The sequence below is a fragment of the Pelobates fuscus genome, chromosome 12 (genome assembly GCF_036172605.1).
Source record: "Pelobates fuscus isolate aPelFus1 chromosome 12, aPelFus1.pri, whole genome shotgun sequence".
NCBI classification, from domain to species: Eukaryota; Metazoa; Chordata; class Amphibia; order Anura; family Pelobatidae; genus Pelobates; species Pelobates fuscus.
This window is the reverse complement of record NC_086328.1, coordinates 90612101-90635110: the sequence shown is the minus strand read 5'-3', so window position 1 is coordinate 90635110 and position 23010 is coordinate 90612101. Positions and strand designations below refer to the sequence as shown.

At 42.2% G+C, this 23010-nt stretch overlaps 1 protein-coding gene across 1 annotated transcript in view; it reads left to right on the top strand.

The window, feature by feature from the left end:
- The window catches only part of MAJIN (membrane anchored junction protein), a 61196-nt gene that overhangs the window by 24802 nt on the left and 13384 nt on the right, over positions 1-23010 (top strand). The window contains exons 3-7 of the mRNA XM_063437497.1: positions 4710-4755; positions 10549-10624; positions 10702-10815; positions 15507-15553; positions 21870-21915. Coding sequence (XP_063293567.1) covers positions 4710-4755; positions 10549-10624; positions 10702-10815; positions 15507-15553; positions 21870-21915 — 329 coding nt within the window. The remainder of the gene's footprint in view (positions 1-4709; positions 4756-10548; positions 10625-10701; positions 10816-15506; positions 15554-21869; positions 21916-23010) is intronic.

Sequence of the window (23010 nt, the reverse complement as noted above, 5' to 3'; positions counted from 1 at the left end):
GAGAAATAGTTCAGAAATGAATGAAATGTCGAACAGTTCCCCTAGCTCATAGATAGCGATTGTTTGCCTAGTTTGTGCAAACAATCCTACCGAACAGTGCTTTCCTGTCTTGTCGAGGAAAGAAGCAGACGTTGATGCAAGATCACCGAGGTTCACACGAGGATGTATCCGATTTTGAGTTCCATGCACTTGAGGACCAAGCACTGCTGCCTGCGTTTGAGCGACAAGATGGCCGCCATTTTCTCCAGCACGTGTTGTTCTGTTATACGAATGGTGGCCACACAGGGAGAGCACTTAGTATTGTGGTTAATTTGTAGTTAATGAGCCAGGGGGGTGGTCGTCGGTGTTCGGTAGATTGCAGCTCCCGAACTGTGGAAACGTGAATGGGGTTTGGGAACATAATATACGAAAACTTAGCAGGGAAATGGCACAGGAAAAATAGTGAGTTTGGCACAATGGGGATAACTGACAACAAGTAATTGACACACAAAATAACAACGGAGACAATATGTGAAGGAGGCCCTGCTCAAACAAGCTTACAATGTACAAGATCAGTTGTACTCTCTTTCATGCCTGTCAGATAAATGTAGCCTTAACAAGTTGGTTTTTCTCATTTTGTCTTTTGGCTACACCAGGGCCGGACTGGAAACTAAAAGCAGCCCTGGAAAAAAATTCTATACCAGCCCAATAATGCGTCGCGCCAGCATAGTGTGCTGATATAGAGGGTGAAAAAATAACTTGAAATTGAAACGAAAGAACGCATATAGGGCTTCAAAATAAACAAAAGAGTGCCTTTAATTTAAGTAGACGTACATTTGCATGTAATCAATGTTTCAGTACAACTACTTTGGCCTATTAAGGACATTTTAGTAATGATACTGAAATGCTGAATGTCTGCAATTGCACAACTAAACAAAAATGAAGTTAGCCTGTATATTTTGAAGTTCTATGGGTGCGCTCTTCACTTTAAATATGTTATGGTGCATGAGTATGCAACTAGCAACAAGACTGGGCCAATACGTGCTCATTACATATATATATATATATATATATATATATATATATATATATTAATGACATTTATGTGTGTATTATGCATATATAAATGTATATTACTATATGTGTAAATATTATAGGCATAAATATATGTTACTAATACACACATCAATATATATGTATGTATATATATATATATATATATATATATGTGTGTGTGTGTATTACTGTCAGGATCACATCAATTTACGTCTATTACCTTTACCTCGTTTAGTGTATCTTGTCTCCTTTTTTTCTCTTACAGCGACCCTTGTGCATCTTTTACTTCATCCCAGTCCCTGTGTGTTTCTTTTTACCCTTCTCCAGCCTCTGTATTTCTCTTTCCCTAGCCCCTTTTGTGTTGTTCTGTAGCCCCAGCCAACAAACCTTCTGTGTCTCTTTCTCCCCTCTCCTCCCTGTCTCTCTTCCCCCTCTCCTCCGAGTCTCTCTTCCCCATCTCCTCCGTGTCTCTCTCTTACCCCTATGTCTCTTTGTACCCCCATCCCCTGTGTCTCTCTATTACCCCTCTGTCTCTTTGTCCCCCTTCCCTGGTGTCTCTCTATTACCCCACCTGTCTCTTTGTCCCCCCCCTTCCCTGGTGTCTCTCTATTACCCCTCTCTTTATTTCCCCATCCCCTGTCTCTCTATTACCCATCTGTCTCTTTGTCCCCCCCTTCCCTGGTGTCTCTCTATTACCCCTCTCTTTGTCCCCCCCCCCATTCCCTGTCTCTCTATTACCCCTCTGTCTCTTTCCCCCCCCCCCCTTCCCTGGTGTCTCTTTATTACCCCATCTCTTTGCCCCCCCCCCATCCCCTGTCTCTCTATTACCCCTCTGTCTCTTTGTCCCCCCCTTCCCTGGTGTCTCTCTATTACCCCTCTCTTTGTCCCCCCCATCCCCTGTCTCTTTATTACCCCTCTGTCTCTTTGCCCCCCTTCCCTGGTGTCTCTCTATTACCCCTCTCTTTGTCCCCCCCATCCCCTGTCTCTCTATTACCCCTCTGTCTCTTTGCCCCCCCTCCCTGGTGTCTCTCTATTACCCCTCTCTTTGTCCCCCCCATTCCCTGTCTCTCTATTACCCCTCTGTCTCTTTGCCCCCCCCTTTCCTGGTGTCTCTTTATTACCCCATCTCTTTGTCCCCTCATCCCCTGTCTCTCTATTACCCTTCTGTCTCTTTGTCCCCCCCCCCTTCCCTGGTGTCTCTCTATTACCCCTCTCTTTGTCCCCCCATCCCCTGTCTCTCTATTACCCCTCTGTCTCTTTGCCCCCCCCCCCTTCCCTGGTGTCTCTTTATTACCCCATCTCTTTGTCCCCCCATCCCCTGTCTCTCTATTACCCTTCTGTCTCTTTGCCCCCCCTCCCTTCCCTGGTGTCTCTTTATTACCCCTCTCTTTGTCCCCCTCATCCCCTGTCTCTCTATTACCCCTCAGTCTCTGTGTCCCCCCTTCCCCAGTGTTTCTATTACCCCTCTATTTGTCCTCCACTTCCCCTCTATTTGTCCTCCACTTCCCCTCTTTTTGTCTCCCCCTTCCCCTCTTTTTGTCCCCCCTTCCCCTCTTTTTGTCCCCCCCTTCCCCTCTTTTTGTCCCCCCTTCCCCTCTTTTTGTCCCCCCTTCCCCTCTTTTTGTCCCATTCCCCTTCCCCTATTTTTCTCTGTACCTGCTGCTGCTACAGGAGGACTGAGGGAGGGGGCGGAGCTAACTACCATGCTCCCTCCCGGTTCCCATAATTCCTAGCATCTATAGATCATAGAGTAATCCCTACTCTATGATGTGTAGATGCTAGGAATCATAGGAACCGCGAGGGAGCTTGGTAGTTAGCTCCGCCCCCTCCCTCAGTCCTCCTGTGCTGACAGCTATGCTGCTGTCAGTATCAGTGAGTGTGCTGCTACATCGCTTAGGCGGCCGCCCGGCACACTCACTGATACTGACAGCAGCATAGCTGTCAGCACAGGAGATGGGGCTGCCGGCCGCAAGGTGAGTAATCACCTCTGAGTGTGCCGCCGGACCGGCCACCCGGCGGCACTGACATGCGGCCGGCGGCCGCGATTTTATTAGACAGCAGGGCTCCCTCTCACTCTCCAGCCCCCCAGGTGCCGCGGCCCACCGGGAAATTTCCCGGTATCCCGGTGGGCCAGTCCGGCCCTGGGCTACACCCCTGAGGTGCTTGATGTGCACTGATGTAAGCCGTAGCTGCAGCCAATTACCTGGTGGCAATGTCGTATGTCAAACGTCACATTTACTCATATCGCCATGATTGATGCCTACACCAGTGGTTCCCAAACCAGTCCTCAAGGCACCCCTACCAGTCCAGGATTTAGGGATTACCCAGTTGAGTCTAAGGTGTTGTATTTCTTTTTTTCTAAAAACGCCTTAGACATAACCAGGTGATCCCCAAATCCTGGACTGGTAGGGGTGCCTCGAGGACCTTGGGAACCACTGGTCTACACTATGTGCATATAATTATACCACCTCAGAGTTTAATTGATGCCACATATGCCATAGATGTGCAATTACCAATCTATCATTACCCAATATCTTACCTATTTATCTAGCTCTTGCGTCCATACCTTCTTTTCTTTGATAATCTGAGATAGTTTCTCTACAGTAACATGTTACTGCTGAGGAAGCGTCTCTTAAGACATGCATTCAGTTGCTAATTCTGTTTCTGTTCCCCCCAGTTCTATGCATGTGGTGTAAGTACATTCCCCACCCCCCCCCCCCCCCCCCCAACAATTTCTTCTCTATTCATCTTTATACATTATGTGGTTTCTACCATGTTAACAAACTTTTGCAAACAAATAAATTGTCTCTTTAATGGATGATCCCTGGGATTCTTTTGGACCCGTCAGGAATACAATATATAAATATACACTAGAGCAGTCAAAGAACACGTTTAGGACCTATGAAACCACAAAAGGGGGCTGGGCTAATGAAGATGGGCTAAGGCTTTATATGGGGCTTTGCATAATTTTTTGTGCATGAGTATTGTATCAATAGAGATGTCGATACTAACTAATAAAAAGGCATTAAGTTTAGTTTACAGTGTGAAGGACGCAACCTATTAACAATGCTGCAGCGTCAAATTTGCTAAGATTGGGGGTTAAATTGATGCTGCAACGTAAATCCTGAGATTAGATCTAGAACCCGTGTCTTCGGCTGCATTGATGCTTGTGAGTTCCTTACATGTATACATCATTTTAGCTGCAATACAAGCAGGCAGTTCTTGGAGAAGTCTGCATATTTTAACAAGTGACAGTGTCGAATCATGGTGATGAATAAGCTCTTCAATAAGCCAGTAGATGCATACAGGGCTGTGTGAATATGTTTTAAGACAGAATTCAGTAATGTCATGTGACCATTGGTAATTTCCAAACATGACATACAGTAGTAACGCACAAGGAGTTCAGTAGATGATAACTACAAGAAAATTCAAGTCATCCGCTTAGCTGTTTTTTTAGCCTAGGTAACAGCAACTTGGCTTTCATTTCACTACAATTTGGAGTTTAGTAAATAAACTCCTACATGTCCGTAACAATGTGGTAAACTTAAACTGTCACTTTACAGGATAATAGATTTAAATGTCAAAGTCCAGATAGCCCTTTCATATCAGAAAATGTGAATGGAATTACCAGTATTGTATATAATTCAGATTTCATTTTTTCCCTTCTTTTATAGTACACAGGTTGAAGGTAACAGTGAACACATTTCAGAAGAAATAGAGGTGAGTGAAAAGAAAAGATAAAAACGTTTGGTAGCATAGCTCTGATTCATGCTGACATTATTATTGATATTGATACCAGGACGTACTTGAAAACAAGAGAAATCTCAATGTATGCTTCCTGGTAAAATATTTTATAAATAAATAATAAATAAATATAGCACTATTGTTAAAACCACTTGCAGGACTTTAGGTTACATTTTTTTTTTTTTTTGGGTGATGTGACAATTTAGTTTTATTTATTGAATTCTTTATTTTTCTTGTGCATAAGATTACATTCACTTTTGCAACGCCACAACAGCGAGTGCAAGCAATTACATAGCTTTTCTTGGCGTAGCTAAGATGTTGCACATTTTATATTTTGATGAAATAGACTAGTAACATGTAGGTTCGTTAAATAAAATATGTTACACATGGTAAAGCAGGTTAATGAGAACATTGGCTGGTTAACCTATGTGTGCTTGAAAGTTAAATATGATAGAGGTTTAAGAATAACCAATTGATACTTGATGTGTGGCAAGCTAAGCGGTTAAGTTTGCGCTGTTGGCGTATGTGCCATAAAGTATACCTCACTATGCTTGTAGTAGGCTGTTCCGAAAGTTAGAAGGCTGAGTAAGGCGCAGTGTACTGTGCCGTGATGGGGTGCAGTTTCCTCGTTGTAGCCGTGTAAGTGGGTGTGTGGCTTGTGAAGTATCTGGTTGCTGGGTGTGAGTTACGCCCGTCTGTCTACAGTTTGGGGGTATGCATTGTCTAGCATCCGCTTAGGGCAGACGGGGGGGAGAGAGAGGTAATTGATCGGGTGGGTGGCAGAGGCGTGAGTGTGTTACGTGTGGATATCTGGCATCATCTGTATGTGTGGTAGTGAAGAGAGGCTAAGAAGTGTAACATTAAACAAAACAGGCTAGTTAGGTTAAATAAGCAAACAAATCTACTAGAACATAAACAACCGTGGGGTCTTGGTAGGTGACCACTATTTGTGGTTTGGTCCAACAGTCCCGGCCATGAATTTTTTTGTGAATTTTATGTCTCTGGGAGCTGTCACGGTGGGTTGTCGGCAGGGGAGCCGTGTCCGAGTCGTCGTGGGACAAAAGTTTTCGCCTTTTCAGGATCCCACCTGTGTCGTGGCTTGGTGGTCTCGGGGTTTGCCGTGGGGTGCATGGCCTCCTGAGGCAGGCCCAGCTTGGGTAATAAGTCCTGTGCTCCTTGCAGGTCGTAAACCTCGTGGGTGGTCTTGCCCTTTGTTACCAGCAGGGAACGGTTGGGGCGCCATCTGTATATTATGCCTTGTTGTTGAAGGAGCATAGTGATTGGTTTAAACGATCTCCTCCATGCCAAGGTACTGCCAGACAAGTCCGTGAAAAAGGTGAGTGACATGGATTCAAAAGAGTATTGGGCATGGTTTCTTGCTGCCGCCATAGTTGCCGCTCTGTCTTCCCTCCGCTGAAAGTGGATTATGGTGTCTCTGGAGGCCGCTGTTGGGGCTCTGGCCGGTTTGGGGACTCTGTGGACGCCGTCTAGGCTTATGGCTTTAGCTTGCCGTGGTGGTAGCAGCGCTGCCAGGAGTCGTCGCACAAAGTGCGGTAATTCCTCCGCCGGCATGTCGTCTGGTATTCCGCGTACCTTTAAGTTGGCTGCTTGGCGTGCGTCCTCCAGTGCGTCGAACCGCCGCTCAAAAGCCTCAGTTTTGCCCTGTAGACTCCTTATCTCTTGTTGCATGGAGGTAATATGGGCCGCTGCGGCGGCGGAGGTGTCTTCCAGGTTGCCCAGTCTCCCGGTTATGCCCTGGAGGTCCGTGCGAAGGACCACCATTTCCGTCTGGAGCGTGGTCTGCAGGCCTGTCAGCAGTGCCTTGAGCACCGCTGTTGTGACGGGTGCATTATCGGGGTCTAGAGACTTGGTAGTTAGCACCGGTTGGCCAGGGGGGTTATGTGCGTCTTCCCTCTGGGAGAAGTCGTCCGACAGGTCGGAGTAATTTTCTGGGGAGTCGGCCATCCTGGGCCCGGTCGTTGCCTGCCTCCACATGTCTCCAATATCGAGGCCAGGTCTGGGCTGTTCAGCCTTCTGTTTCTTATTTTTGCGTCCCATCTCGGCTCCTCTGTTGTGGCTTAGGTTTGTGGCCGTTTTGGTCGGGTTTTTTTCAGGTTAAATCAGGGTATTTTTAGTTTGAATCGCTGGAGCTGCAGTGCCATGCAACCTCTCCGTTCTGCAGCTTGGCTCCCTTTAGGTTACATTTTTGATGTCTAATTTTATGTTCACTAAGGAAAACACTGATCAGCCACAATATTAAAACCACTAACAGGTGAAGTGAATAATATTGATTATTTCATTACAGTGGCACTTATCAATGGGTGGGATATATTAAGCAGCAAGTAAACGGTTAGTTCTTGAATTTCATGTTGGGTACCTACTGAATTAAAACAATAGTGAAATCAGGACTCAGTGGAAATGGAATAAAAGATGAGAGTAATTCTAAGATAAGTATATATTCAGTTGTGTTTAATTTCATGTGTTCGAAGCATTAACAATGGGCAAGTGAAAAGATCTGAGTGACTTTGACAAAGTCCAAATAGTGATGGCTAGACAACTGGTTCACAGCATCTCCAAAATTGCATGTCTTGTGGGTTGTTCCTGGTATGCAGTGGTTAATACCTACCCAAAGTTGTACAAGGAAGGACAACTAAGAACTAGCATCATGTTAATGGCCACCCAAGGGTCATCGATTCACGTGGGTAGCAAAGGCTAGTCAATCTGGTCCGATCACACAGAAGAGCTACTGTAGCTCAAATTGCGGAAAACCATGATGCTGGCCATGATAAAAAGGTGTCAGAACACACAGTGCATCACAATATTCTGCACATGGTGCTGCATAACCCCAGAGTGCCCATGATGAGGAGCTGCCAAAAGTCTGTGGACAAAAACATAACTTTTTTTTTAAATTAAAGCAATTCCATTTAAAGGGACACCGCAGGCACCCAAAAAAAAAAAATGAATGCATTTTCGAGCTTTTCACCTAAAAAAATTAGCCAGGCATCCTATTTCCATATCCTCATTCTAAAATACTTCCTTCTTCCTTACTGTACTTGGCTACAGCTCCCTTTCTATTTTTCCCTTCTAAACTGCAGCGTGCATTAATACAATTGCATAGCTTCCATAACTAGAACGCTAATAATAGAAGTACAAGTCACCGAAATTCCTGCTCTGAGAAGAAATGACAGCAGATTTCAGAAGAGATGAGTAGCAGGCACTCATTAGAAACTAATAACTATAGAACCAAATAGCAAAAAAAAAACAACTGCAAAATCACTGAAGTTGTCATGGCAGTTGAAGTAACCCTTTAATGAAACACCCTGTTAGAAACACAGACATTTATTCCTAACATTAGAACATGTTTTCCTAACTATTTAGATTATTGGTTTCCCTGAATAAAAATTAAAAAAAGAAGCCTTGGCAAGTAGAAATTTTCCCCTGGTGGGTAATGCTATGGCTTGCAGTGGCAAGTAACTTTGGAGGCCTGGATATTAACATAGGACTTCAAAGCCCTTTTAAGCCCTTATGATGATAGACTTCCTTTATATCCCATGCCGCATTTGTCTCGCCACAGCCACTGTTCCACCCTAGCTGAAATCATCAGTGATATCTTCATATAAATGCATTAGACCATGTGGAGCTTGAAGACACCGAATGTACCCCCCTTTTTTTTTTATTTGGGCAGTGGAATGTCCCTTTAAGTGAATGGTTAAAAACAAATATGGGCATGGCATAGGCAAAATGTAAACATTGCCATTTTTCAGAGACGTAAAAAAAAAAGAAAGTGCTGCTTCATTTACCAATCAGTATGTAGAGAACGGAGGTGAACCTAGTAATAGTAGGATTGCAAACAACTATACAAATGCACAATGTGTCCATACCTAAGATACAGTTGAGACATTTCTCAAAAAAACACATAAACAAAATGCTACTAAATAGCATGATGTACTTGGCCCAATGCCAAAAGTCTAAACAGCAATTTAGTAAACCTGTAGCAATCCATTTTTGTTGTTGTTTATCCTACTGTAACAAATGTAGCTACTCATTTTAACAGGTAAAGAGATCTCTCCTGTGAGTCAGATAAAGATACATAAGCTTAATAGATTATGGTGTGTAGTGCTGAAGTTCCTCATGGTAAAACGTACACCTAAAGGGAACGTCTAGCCATGGAGTTAAGCTTTTGAATAACATTCAGAACTCTTGTGCTTTACTGCCTTGCCCTACATATATGAAAGCCTCTTAGGTATATAGAGCATTAATGGTTACTTTAGTTGGTACATGAAAGCTGAAATTCTCTATCCTTCAGGTGGACGATAGAGTGCCTTATCTGCATACCTCCACTAGTAGAAATAAACACAAAAAGGATGGTGCTCAAAACAGGGCCAGTGCAAGGATTCTTGCCGCCCTAGACAACAATCCATTTTGCTACCCCTCCTTATTATTTCATTATTTATATAGCACCAGCAAATTCTCTAGCGCTGTACAATGGGTGTTGAATGCAACTACATTGCTGCTTATGGGGTTGTGTGTCTGGGGGCGGCTGCATGTTGTGTTGCATTTGGGACTGTAGTAGGGGAATAGGGGCTTCTGTGGGGGCAGGTAGTAGTTATAGTAGGAGTATAGGAATGATAGAGGATATAGTGGGGAGATAGTGGCTGTAGTGGGGAGAGAGTGGCTATAGATGGACTGTGTGGAGGATAGGGACCATTGTGGGGTGAATAGTGGGGTGACAGAGGCTATAGGGCTATAGTGGGGATAGGGGCTTTATTTGTGGGATAGGGACTATTGTCGGTTGGCCAGTGGGTATAGTGGGGTGACAGGGACAACAGTGAGGTGACATTGACTGTAGTAGGGGAATAGTGTGTATAGAGGCTCTAGTGGGAGGATAGAGACTACTGTAGGGTGGATAGTAATTATAGTGAAGTGACAACCTCTAGTAGGGTTATAGTTTGTCTATAGGGACTGTAGTGGGAGGATAGGGACTATTGTGAGGTGGATAATGGATATAGTGTGGTGATAGGGACTGTAGTGGGGTGGTTGGGGTTATAGTGGGAGGTATGGATCACCCCACTTTAGCCTCTGTAACCCAATTAGAGCCCTTGTAGAGGGGTTGGTGTTTTATTTATGTTACAAAAATGTTTAATTTAAAAAATGTTTCTTCTTCACTCCCTGAGGGAAAATACTGATACCTGGTGATTCAGTGGGAGATGCAGTATGTGACCTGCAAAATGTATCATAGGGTTCCCAAGGTAACCCACTGCAATGTTCTGATACTGTAAAGGAGAGGGAGTGGGAGTCGAGCCTGGCACTAGCCACACAGGAGAAGCATGGGCTGGACAGTGGGGGCACCACTGGCTGTCCCGCCCCTCCCCTGCCTGCCGCCTCGAGGCCTCGGTGGCCTTGTAGCAAATCTGGCCATGAATAGGCCATCTCATTATAATTAGCCCTCAACCATCTGTAACAGTTCTATCAAAATGAGTATTCCTTTGTGGAATCCCTCAGCAAGACCAGCCTTAAAGGGTTACTCCATGGAGTTGCAATACTGAATAAAATCTGAAGAAGATTTATTACACCACAGTGAACTTGTCAGCTTTTTGACCCAAATGCAGAGTTTTTGTCAAGCCCAAGTTTCCAAAACCACATACAGTTTAAATCAAAGAAAAAGGTTACCTGTGCACTTGATCTTGATTTCCTGGCAAATTAGATAAAGTCTCAGCTATACTAGACTGTTATTACTTATATAGAACTGACACTTTTTCTTTTTTACAGGCTTCAATTCGAGCTGTTCTTGCCAACCACGAATATTTGAAACCGTTCTCTACAAGGAGTTTTATCATTTTTCCCTGTATCCTTTTAATAATGAAAATATAACAGATAACTTCACTGTGCTGTAAACACTAAAACCTTTACCAATGCCCACAGATAAAAGCAAATGGGACAGTGCTTCTCGACTGAGATTTAAACATGGGAATAGACCTCTTCTCCCTTTTCCTGATGTGTTTACATTATACATAGAGCCAAAATCTTTACTACATGGTAAGAACCACAAATGACACGTTGACACATTGAAAATGTGAAAATACGTATGACCTATGGGAAATGCATGTTACACTTTTTTTTTTTTTAATTCTTTATTTTTGCTGTCCTTGAGAATGACACAATACACTGGAGTAATTGCAATAGAATAACTAATCAGAGCAAGAAAGTGTGTATATATTGAAGCACAATTTTAGTAGAGGTGAAGTAGAAAAAAACTTGTGTAGAATGAATCAGACGAGCAATATTAACAGTATACCAGCAGTCTGCACAGAGATGGATCTATAAAAAGAAAAACATAATAACATAAGAGAGACAACATTACTCCATGCAGCAGAGTATTTCCCACTGGATGCCTCCATGGTAGTAGAAAAGAGATGAGTGATATGAGGTATGTAAAGTAAAAGCATAATGGAAAGCAAAATACACCCTGTTCCAAATTATTATGCAAATTCTATTTAAGTGTCACAAAGATTAAATATTTTGTTTTTCAGTTTAACTCATTGATGGCATTTTGTCTCAGGGCTCTTTTGATCACTGAAAACAATCTCGGACACCTGTGATAATTAGATTGGCAGGTGAGCCCGATTTAAGGAAAAACTACTAAAGGAGGGTATTCCACATTATTAAGCAGAGCACCATTTTCATGCAATATGGGCAAGAAAAAGGATCTCTCTGCTGCTGAAAAGAGTGAAATAGTTCAATGCCTTGGACGAGGTATGAAAACATTAGATATTTCACGAAAACTTAAGCGTGATCATCGCACTATTAAGAGATTTGTGGCTGATTCAGAGCACAGACGGGTTCGTGCAGATAAAGGCACATTGAGGAAGATTTCTGCCAGATCCATGCATCGGCTCAAGTGAGCAGCTGCTAAAATACCATTACATAGCAGCAAACAGATATTTGAAGCTGCTGGTGCCTCTGGAGTTCCACGGACATCAAGGTGTAGAGTCCTCCAGAGTCTTGCAACTGTGCATAAACCTTCTATTCGGCCACCACTAACCAATGCTCATAAGCAGAAACGGCTGCATTGGCAGAAAAATACATGAATACTAATTTTCAAACAGTCCTATTCACTGATGAGTGCCGTGCAACCCTGGATGGTCCAGATGTATGGAGTAGTGGATGGTTGGTGGACAGCCACCCTGTTCCAACAAGGCTGTGACATCAGCAAGGCGGTGGTGGAGTCATGTTTTGGGCCGGAATCATGGGAAGAGAGGTGGTTGGCCCCTTTAGGGTCCCCGAATGTGTAAAGATGACCTCTGCAAAGTATGTGGAGTTTCTGACTGACCACTTTCTTCCCTGTTACAGAAGGAAGAACTATGCTTTCCGTAATAAAATCATCTTCGATATTTATATTCTTTATTAAGAGATACATTTCTCCTTTTTTTCACATAAATGGATAACAATACATCAAGGAAACAATAACACAATACAGGGAGTTGTTTAACAGGCAATCTTTTAGATCGATACAATTTCTCGATAAAGATAGATATATTATCTCTAAATCAGATCAGTTTTAAATATAAATACTAGGTCAGATTTATCACTTAATTATTTAGGGATTGAAATCTCAAATGATGTGAATAGAATTATGGAATTAAATTTTCTACCACTTCTCAAATCAAAAGCAAAAAAACTAAAAGAATGGAAAATTTTTGAATTTTTGTGGTGGGGCCGTATTAATGTAATCAGGTCCTATATTATTCCAAAATGGGTTTACCTATTTAGAATGGTCCCTCTTAAATAAATTTATCTGGTTGGATAAACCACCAAGAATAAGCTTGAATCGTTTATCTTTAAAAGTGAACCTGGGAGGGCTAGGGGTTCCTATTTTAACTATCAAAAAGCTGCGAGTTTTACACGCAGCTATTACCCAATTAGCGGAAGTTAAGAATGAGATCTGGTACAAATTAGAACAAGATCTAACTCCCACCGAGGGTCCACTTTTGGTCTTGACTTTGCTTTTTTGGCCTATCAAGTCAAAAAATGATTATTCACGCAAGGTCATATCACATAGTACTGTTTTGAACGGCATTCTAAAATACTGGGAAAAAACGAAAAACTTGATAGGTATTCAGAACAAGTTGATTCCCTTTCTACCTCTAGGGAATTTATCATACTATATGTCTAATATTAACCTTAGGCTAAAAGGCTTTTGCCAACAGCATACTGCTATAGAAAGATCTAACCAAATAAATTGTATAGAAAATATACTCAAGAAAGATTCCCCAAACAAATTATTAGCTATGGGAATAAGACTTTTGCAAAAAGACCCAGATAAACCTTTGGAAGCCATAATAAACTCTTGGCAGAGAGATCTCGATATCCAGATCATATGTAAACAATGGAGAGAGGCTCTAAATTTAGTCTATAAATACATACACTGTCTCAACTTAGTAGAGTGCCAGTATAAAATTGTAAATAGGTGGTACATGGTACCTAGTAAAATCAGTAAATTTGCTCATTCTTACGACTCCAAATGCTGGAGATGCAATTTGGACTGTGGGAATTATCTAAATGTATGGTGGGACTGTGGCCCCATACAAACTTTTTGGAAAATGATTCTTCTTAAGATAAAAGCGTTAATCATGATTGATTTAATTCTCGCACCACAATTATGCATTCTACAGCTAGATATTCGCCAAGTTGGCAGTAAATCACTTCCAGTGATAATACATACACTCCTAGCTGCAAAATTGTCTATTGCTAGGTACTGGAAATTAGCTTTGGTGCCAACTTGGCTAGTAGTTAAGGAACAAATTAAATTTCAATTGAAAATGGAATCTGGTTTAAATAGACGTCAACAAGATACCTATAACTTATGGCTCACCAGGTTAGAGGACTGCTAAATGATTTAATGACAACTTCCCTTTCGTATCTTCCAGCAACTATATTGTTTTTTTTTTTTTAATAATTGTTCCTTATATGACCATAACTGTTTATTGTATGTCTATGTCATAGATTATGTCTACTGTGAATAAAATCATCTTCATGCATGACAATGCACCATCTCATGCTGCAAAGAATACCTCTACATCAGTGGCTGCCATGGAGATAAATGGAGAGAAAGTCATGGTGTGGCCTCTATCCTCCCCTGACCTCAATCCTATTGAGAACCTTTGGAGCATCCTTAAGCAAAAGATCTATGAGGGTGGAAGGCAGTTTGCATCCAAACAACAGCTCTGGGAGGCTATTCTGACATCTAGCAACAAATTCAAGCAGAAACTGTCCAAAAACTCACAAGTTCAATGGATGCAAGACTTGTGAAGCTGCTATCAAATAAGGGGTCCTATGTTAAAATGTAACGTGACCTGTTAAAATGTTTAAAACGTTAAAATGTTGTTAAAAGTTTGATTGAAATAGCTTTTGATTTCAATAAATATGCTGCAAACACAACAAATGACAATTTTCAATTCTTTACAACCTTTAAAGTGTTTTGAAACTTACTGTGCATAATAATTTGGAACAGTGCATTGTAAGTTTTTTATGTTTAAAAAAAATACTGTTATCATTAGGAGGTTTGTTCAATAAAATTTGAATTGTACTCTTAATAGTTGATAACATGAGAATTATGCTGACTGCTATTTACATCAACTATTTAGGTAAATGAGAAAAATATAATTTGCATAATAATTTGGAACAGGGTGTATATAAAGCTAGTCAATATGAGCGAGATAAGTCTTCCAACAAGCTATATTAGGGGGAGAAGACAAAGAGACCAGGTTGTGAATATTCCAGTCTTGAATTCATCCATGGGTAGAACAAAGTCCCAAATCCAGGTGGAGTGCTGTAGGCCTCGGATCTAGTAATGGGCATGTTGGTACAATCATAAGGCCAGACCTGAGTTCACCTTGGTTCTTCATGCACAACGCTTGCTTTAGCATTATACCGCATCCATGCCTCTCTCTGTGCTGACTTGGTGAGGAGTGAGGGAGTCTGCATGCTCTGTCACCATTTTAGGGCCTTCTGGTCCAGTGGTATTTATGTTGTATGAGTAGAGCGTTGTCGGAGCGCATTTTTTCCTGACTGCGTCAGGGACGGTTGTTGCCGTTCCTGCTCCAGCTTTTGCCAGAAGTTGGCAAATATCTTGTCCAGCCAGGTAAAAATATTGGGCTAAATCACGCTGTTACTGGCTTGGCATGCAGTGTCCGCCAAATTGGAGAGGTTACTGCATGGTGTCTCCACCTGCGTGTCTTCCTCCTACACACCAGTGATAATGGGAAGGCCTCCCATGAGTGGACCGGGATATCCCCCACCAGTTTAAGGAGGTGTAACAGTGCACATGTGCGCCAGTGACTGCATCCGGGCGCCTCTGGTACAGGAGATCAGCCGCTTCTCCCGCCCGCCGTGCACCAGGCCGCATGCTTCTGCCAGGGGTAAGTGATTGTGCAGTTCACATTAGTTGCTTGTGCTGGCCCAGATCGGGCATGGTATGGCTGTGAGAAGCTTTTATGTTCACGTTTAGTAGGGAGTTCATGTGAAACAGATCCTGCTGCCATGATGGTCAGGCCCTACCCCCTGCATTTTACAAGTTTGACATACCTCATATTACTATTTTATTATTTGTTTTTCTACAATTAATTTACAGTTATTTTTATCTTATGTATTAAAAAAATTCTACAATAAAATACTTATATTGTGTTCCCTACATAAATGATGTATAATTGCACTAATTTTTATTTTAGATCCCAGCTATCCCAGCTTTGAAACATTTAAGAAAACTAATGATAAGGTATGAAAGAATGTAGAGCAGATATATGATTTAAACCTTACATAATATGATATTATATATTAATATACAGTACAGGACAATCTAATAATAGGGTCTTGTTTCAATGACATTTATATACTTTATAGTTCTTTATTATAGTAGAAGCCCTTGCTGCCAAAATAGTTAGTGGTTTTGTAATACTCTGTAACCTTCACACCAAACGGTCAAAGTAAATATTATTTTTTTCCTTTTTTAATGAATTTGTTCAGTGATAGAAGTCTAACGTGTTTTCTACACATTATATTTTAATTAGTATCCTCCAGATATCTTTCTGAATTGCCCTCGCTGTACTCCATATTGTAATGCTATATACGTGCCATTCTCATAAATCTCCTTCTGATACGAAGTTTCTCTGTCTTTGCTCCCAGGCACATGCTGAAGCACTCAGTTTATGCACAACAACAAAGAGCTCTTTTAATCACTTGGGACTGATAGGCAAAAGTGGATTTGTGCTTTTAGTTACTTTCCCAGGGAAATGATTCAAGTAAAGGTTGATTCACTACACACTGAACTGCAGTGAATTTAAAAATGAATTGGAAACTTCAGAAACAAAGTATTTGTAAAGGTTTCTCCAACACAACTATAGTTAAAGGACCACTATAGGCACCCAGACCACTTCAGCTTAATGAAGTGGTTTGGGTGCCAGGTCCAGGTAGGTTTAACCCTTTTTGCTGCTATGTTTACTTTAGGGTTAATTCAGCCTCTGTGATTTTCACAGTGATCATGCTTTCCTATGAGACTGGCTGAATGCGCGCGCAGCTCTTGCCGCGCATGTGCATTCAGCCAATGACGGAAGAAGAGGGAGGAGAGTCCCAGCGCCGTGGGAGCCCTGCGCTGGAAAAAAGGTAAGCGATTAACCCCTTCCTCCCCCTTCAGCGCCACGGGAGTGGGACCCTGCGGGTGGGGGCACGCTCAGGGCACTATAGTGCCAGGAAAACGATTGTTTTCCTGGCACTATAGTGGTCCTTTAAAACAATTAGTTTTTTTGTAATTTGGTTTTCAGTTCACTTCAATTCCTTGATTAGTGAATAAACCCCAATATAGGGCAGGCTTGTTCATTTGACAATTCCATGAAATAACATATACCAGAATTGCTAATTGCCTGATGAACAAAATTCAACAATGTAACGAGTTTGTGAGAGCTCCATATTCTACATTCACAAGCAGTGAGTGAGGGGTTAAAATGTGAGTGTGACATCAGCCATGCTCCACATTCCCTACCAATCCTTAGGTTGTAGTACAACAGTTAAGAATAGGGGGGTATGGTAAATGAAGAATATTGTCATCTGAACAGTCTGTGTCATAAAATAAACATTTTTACTGCATGTTTTTATTGATAAGAAAAAAATAGCCAAAGTCTGACACCAACTATTTTGAAAATATTTCTAATTGTAACAAAATCTCAGCTTTGAGAACATCCTTTCTTACACTTGGCCCACCTGTACTTCTATGCCCCCTACTTTCCAACACTTTTGTCTCTCATGACTATCTTTTCTCCACCATGAAGCAATCACTCTCTGTCATCATCCCTACCAACCCAATACCATAGTTTATGCTCAGTTTTTAAGTGCTCATTATTTTCTAGCTTTTATTCTAGTACCTTAAAAATGCCAGTCTATTCTCTGTTCTCAAAGAATCTTCTCTACATTACAGTCATTGAGCAATCTACCTTCTGTCCTACTTTTCTACGCTCTTGGAGTGTGTTGTTGTCACGATATGTGTGAGGGAACCCGCATACACAAACCCCAAGATACAACAAAGGTATAGATGCTGTATTAACAGGCTTAGAGTGGCCGGACTTTACATACAGAATAGTCAAAGTGATAGCTGAGGTCAAGGGAAGGAGAAAACAGGTACACAGTAGACAAGCCAAAAATCAGGAACATGGAGAGTAGGATAAATGATAAGCAAGCCAAGGTCAGTAACAAGGTAACTATAGATAGAATATGTATCGTTGGGCTATACAAGAACCACTATGGGGCGATCTGAACCAAAAATACAGGGAGTTATATTGCCCAAGCCTAACTTTAACGAACATAAAGAGAGACACATTCGCAGCGCACAGCGTCTGTCTCCCTGTCAGAGTGGCGAGTAGAGGCCTCGGAACAGGTAAGCATTACAGTTGCACGCAAACTGTGTACCGTCATCAACTCCCACTCTGTTACCCCATGCTATTCAATCTGGCTTATGGCCCACTCACTATGCAGAAACAGTGCTTCTCTATGTCTATGTCTTATTGCACAACATTCTAAGCCAGGCCTGCACAGTCTGTGGCCCCCCAGATGTTTTGGACTACAACTCCCATGATTCCCTGGCTATCTGTTTCATTCAAGAATCACGGGCATTGGCTATCTGTTTCATTAAAAGAATCATGGGCGTTGTTGTTCAAAACATCTGGAGGGCTGCAGTTTGCAGGCCTGTTCTAAGCCATCAGAATTATTTTCGATATGTCTTCTATCTTTGATGTAATGATAATCCTACTCTTCTCTCAACAATGCCTACCTAATATTGGTGTCACTGGTGGTGCCTTCTCATGGCTCTCACCCTAACATAGTGATTATTCATACTCAATCACTTTCAACAAGTTTTCCATGTTATCCATCTCTGTCAGTGTAAATCTCAGTTTTTGCCCCTTTCCTCTTTGCCTACACAGATGCATTGTCCAAATTCTTCTTCTTTCATGACTTCAATACCTATTTCTTTGCCTACAACATTCATATTGTATTGTCTTTCCTCTCCTTTATAACTGATTTTTCTCCTACATCTCTTCTTTTTTATATCACACATGAATATCCGAATTCTTTCTGCAAATAAACCTTGCTGAAATACATTGTTGGTGAGGAGTATCCAATTTTAACCCCAGTCAGGGCTGGTGCAAGGATTTTTGGCTACACAGGCAAAGATGAGTTTTGCCGCCCTTTCTCCCCCCCTCCCCTCCCCCTCCACAAATAAAAGGCATCTTCAGCAGTGTCTTGTATCCACCGTTTTGAAATTCTTACCACATTTAGTGTATTGTAACCCCCTTTAGTGTGTATTACACCCCCTGGTATGTCTTATACAACACCCCTTTTGTATCTCTTTCGCCCTCAGTCCCTTGTGTGTCTCTTTCTTTCCCACAGACCTTTTCTGTGGGTCTCTCTCCTCAGCCTGTTTTTTTTGTGTGTCCCTCTTCCCCTCAGGGCCCATGTGTATCTTTTCCCTCCCAAGCCATATAGACATAGCTATATAGCAACACGAACCTACAGGCACACAGTCATAGAAAAATGCAGGCACACAATCAAACAAACACAGTCATACAATCAATGCATGCAGGTACACTGTCATACAAACACAAACATATAGTCATACAGACACACAGGGACATGCAGACACTGTCATATAGAGAACTAAAGACCGTCATACAGAGATATACAAACACAGACATACAGTGTCATAAAGACCCAGGCATATAGAGACATACAGGCATGCAGAGACATGCAGGGACATATATACACAGACATAGTCACAGAAAGATATAGAGACATATGGATACAGTAGAGGGGGAGACAGAGGCTGTAGAGGTGGGACAGCGGCTGTAGAGGGGGGTGGCAGAGGCTTTAGAGGGGTGAGACAGGGGCAGTAAAGGTGTGACAGGGCAGTAGAGGGGCCACAAGGGCAGTAGAGGGGGGCACTTGGGCAGTAGAGGGATGACAGGGGCTGTAGAAGGGGGACAGAGGCAGTATGCTTGGGGCAGGGGCTGTATAGGGAAATAGAGGGGGCACAAAACAAATATAGAAGGGGACAGGGGCTGTAGAGGGAGAAACGGGGGCTCTAGAGTAAAATAGAGGGGCAGTAGAAAGGGGGCGGTATGGTGGGGGGCACGGGCTGTAGAGGGAAAAAAGAGGGGACACGGGCAGTAGAGGGGGCAGGGGCAGTATGGTGGGGGCAGGGGCTGTAGAGGGAGGAACAGGGGCAGTATAGGAGGAACAAGGGCTCTAGATTAAAAGAGAGGGGGCGGTATGGTGTGAGGCAGAGGCTGTAGAGGGAAACAGTGGGACTGTAGAGGGGGCAGCGGCTGTAGAGGAAAATAGAGGGGCAGGAGCAGTATGTGGGGGCAGGGGCTGTAGAGAGAAATAGAGGGGCTGCTAAAACCAAAAGAAAATGTTTTCATTTTTAAAAAAAAAACACACTAAAAGGTCTCTTCCCCCCCCCCCCCCCCCTTGAAGGCCAGCCTCTTGCCCACATGCTGGTATGTAAATTAAGGCAACAAAATTAGTAGTTAATTGTATATATTGTTGCGTTTTCATGTGTTAGGAAATGTTATTTGTATTTTATAGGTCATGTATTAATTATAGTTGCTCGTTCTCCATTGTTCTATATATGTGTATTTTTTTATGGTTGTCACCACACATTTAAGGACTAGTCCACAAAGGCTCCTAGTTGAAACTAAAGTGTTGCATGTTTGTTCCCTTTGTAACTGTCTCTCTTATGTGGCTTTTTAGGGATCCCAGTAACAGAGTTTTCAGACCTGTTTAGCTGGCTGCACGATCCCTCTAGCCCAGAGACTAGACAGCTAGACCTGAGAGCCACAAGTGTCTTTGTAAAGGCAAGAGCAATCACCAAATGCAGAGCTGCAGTCTGGTTTGGTGGTAGAGTTCCGGAGAGGGGTTAAGCTTTGGTTACTGGGGCTGAGACGTTCCAGGGTCTCTCCCCAGCACCTAGGAAGCAGACTTGGCGGAGATATTCGGTCGGAGTACAGGAGCTCCACCACAGAGGGCTCACAAAGCATTTTGCAAGCTCCTTTTTGATATACGCTCAATCAAAACATGCATGAAAAATGCATGCATGTGTTAATTGGGGGTTTATCTACTAAATTGTGAATTTATACCTTTTTGGTCAGTGGAGTGTCCCTTTAATAATTCAGTCTGAATGGATTATAACTGTATCTTTTTTTTTTTTGTCAATCTTTTTTTTATTATGGCATTTGCGTTATGGGGTACAGAATAAAAAGAGGAGGCATTGTGGGGTGATACAAGTTAATGATAACAAGATGGTGTGTAGTACACTCCTAAGAAAGGCTGCCATATTTTATTTTTTTTAAATATCAAGTAAACATAATGATACACGCAATTGTTTAAGAAATGGGTGCAAGGGTTAGTTAGAGCTCACTCAAATGGTGGTTTTCATGTGCACAATAGAACAGATTAATCAAGCTATGTGTTAAACAACTCAGGTTCTATTTCAGTGCATGTTAACATGGCATTTTAAGCCTGCAGCAAAACAGGTGAAGTGCTCAGAGAAATGTAACGGGAGGCATTTTTAGTGGGTACTCGGCTAGAGTGTGAGCCGCAGCCATTTTCTCCTTCAGCATGGTCCAGAATGCCTCGAATGTGGCCTCCAGCCACGCTAGGATGTCGATCCCCTGTGTTGCAACGGGTGGCTCCGATTCAGTCGCTGCCATTTTGGGGCCAGCAGGTCTCGGCTGGATTAGTTGCCCCTAGCGCCCGAGGAGGCCCTCCTGGGACCAGGATAACCCCCACTGGTCCATAGGGGGGAGGACGAGGGCCCATGTTCAAGAGGTTAGCCAGTGAAGGCGACGGGAGAGCGTCCGTTTCCCCCGCTCCGACCATACTCGAAGGCCGTGGGGTTTCCTCCTGGGGTTCCTGCAGGATATATTGCATGTGTGGCATCGTCGTGTAGCCCCTGCAATCAACTCCCATTCGGTGGCCCCTGTGGTTCTGAAGAGATCCGTTTATGGCTTTTATGCAAGATATTTGCCACTTGGAGCAGGAGCAGCTCTAACCTGCGTCCGTACTGCCCAGCGGTCAGGCCCCGCCCACCGATTAAAACTGTATTAAAATAGAAATCATAAATACAGTTGAAATAATGTTAATAATGTCTAAATATCAATTTCTTATAATAAAGAGGTTTCAATACAATAGAAATTCACAGAACACTTCTTAAAAGCCTAAATGTACAAAATAAACACAACCAATGCACGTAGACAACTCTAAATGTAACAGTCGTGATTTGTTTTAGAAGGATGTCAAGGTTGCTTATTTAGTTTGCTTTGTGCAAAACCATTGTTCCATTAAATGCTTTAATGACTCCTCCAAAATCATAGCATAGTCTTTCCTGATGACAGACAGGAGACTCTTGTTAATTAACCTGCAGCGTTATGAAAAAGAGTAATTATTTCCTATTTCAATGTAACATTTTGTTCTAGCCTGATTGCTGAAATGCTGTTGTTTTTTTTTTTTTTTTTTTACTAATAATTGTATTCACTGCCATTTTAAAGAGTGAAGATCAAAATATATTGTATGGTACGAAGAGCAGAAAATTAGGTGAGAGAATGTTTATTTTTTCTTCTTTTCATATTTAGCATTATTATAATTTTTTTTACAGCTCACTAACTGCCCCTTCAGCTCACTAACTGCCAGTAATGTTAGATATACAAAATACAGCTCACTAACTGCCAGTAATGTTAGATATACAAAATACAGCTCACTAACCGTCCCTACAGCTCACTAACTGCCAGTAATGTTAGATATAGAAAATACAGCTCACTAACTGCCAGTAATGTTAGATATAGAAAATACAGCTCACTAACTGCCCCTACAGCTCACTAACTGCCAGTAATGTTAGATATAGAAAATACAGCTCACTAACTGCCCCTACAGCTCACTAACTGCCAGTAATGTTAGATATAGAAAATACAGCTCACTAACTTCCCCTACAGCTCACTAACTGGCAGTAATGTTAGAAATAGAAAATACAGCTCACTAACTGCCCCTACAGCTCACTAACTGCCAGTTATGTTAGATATAGAAAATACAGCTCACTAACTGCCCCTACAGCTCACTAACTGGCAGTAATGTTAGAAATAGAAAATACAGCTCACTAACTGCCCCTACAGCTCACTAACTGCCAGTTATGTTAGATATAGAAAATACAGCTCACTAACTGCCCCTACAGCTCACTAACTGCCAGTAATGTTAGATATAGAAAATACAGCTCACTAACTGCCCCTACAGCTCACTAACTGCCAGTAATGTTAGATATAGAAAATACAGCTCACTAACTGCCCCTTCAGCTCACTAACTGACAGTAATGTTAGATATACAAAATACAGCTCCCTAACTGCCAGTAATGTTAGATATAGAAAATACAGCTCACTAACTGCCAGTAATGTTAGATATATAAAAAAAACAGCTCACTAACTGCCCCTACAGCTCACTAGCTGCCAGCAATGTTAGATATAGATAATACAGCTCACTAACTTCCCCTACAGCTCTCTAACTGCCAGTAATGTTAGATATAGAAAATACAGCTCACTAACTGCCCCTACATCTCACTAACTGGCAGTAATGTTAGAAATAGAAAATACAGCTCACTAACTGCCCCTACAGCTCACTAACTGACAGTAATGTTAGATATAC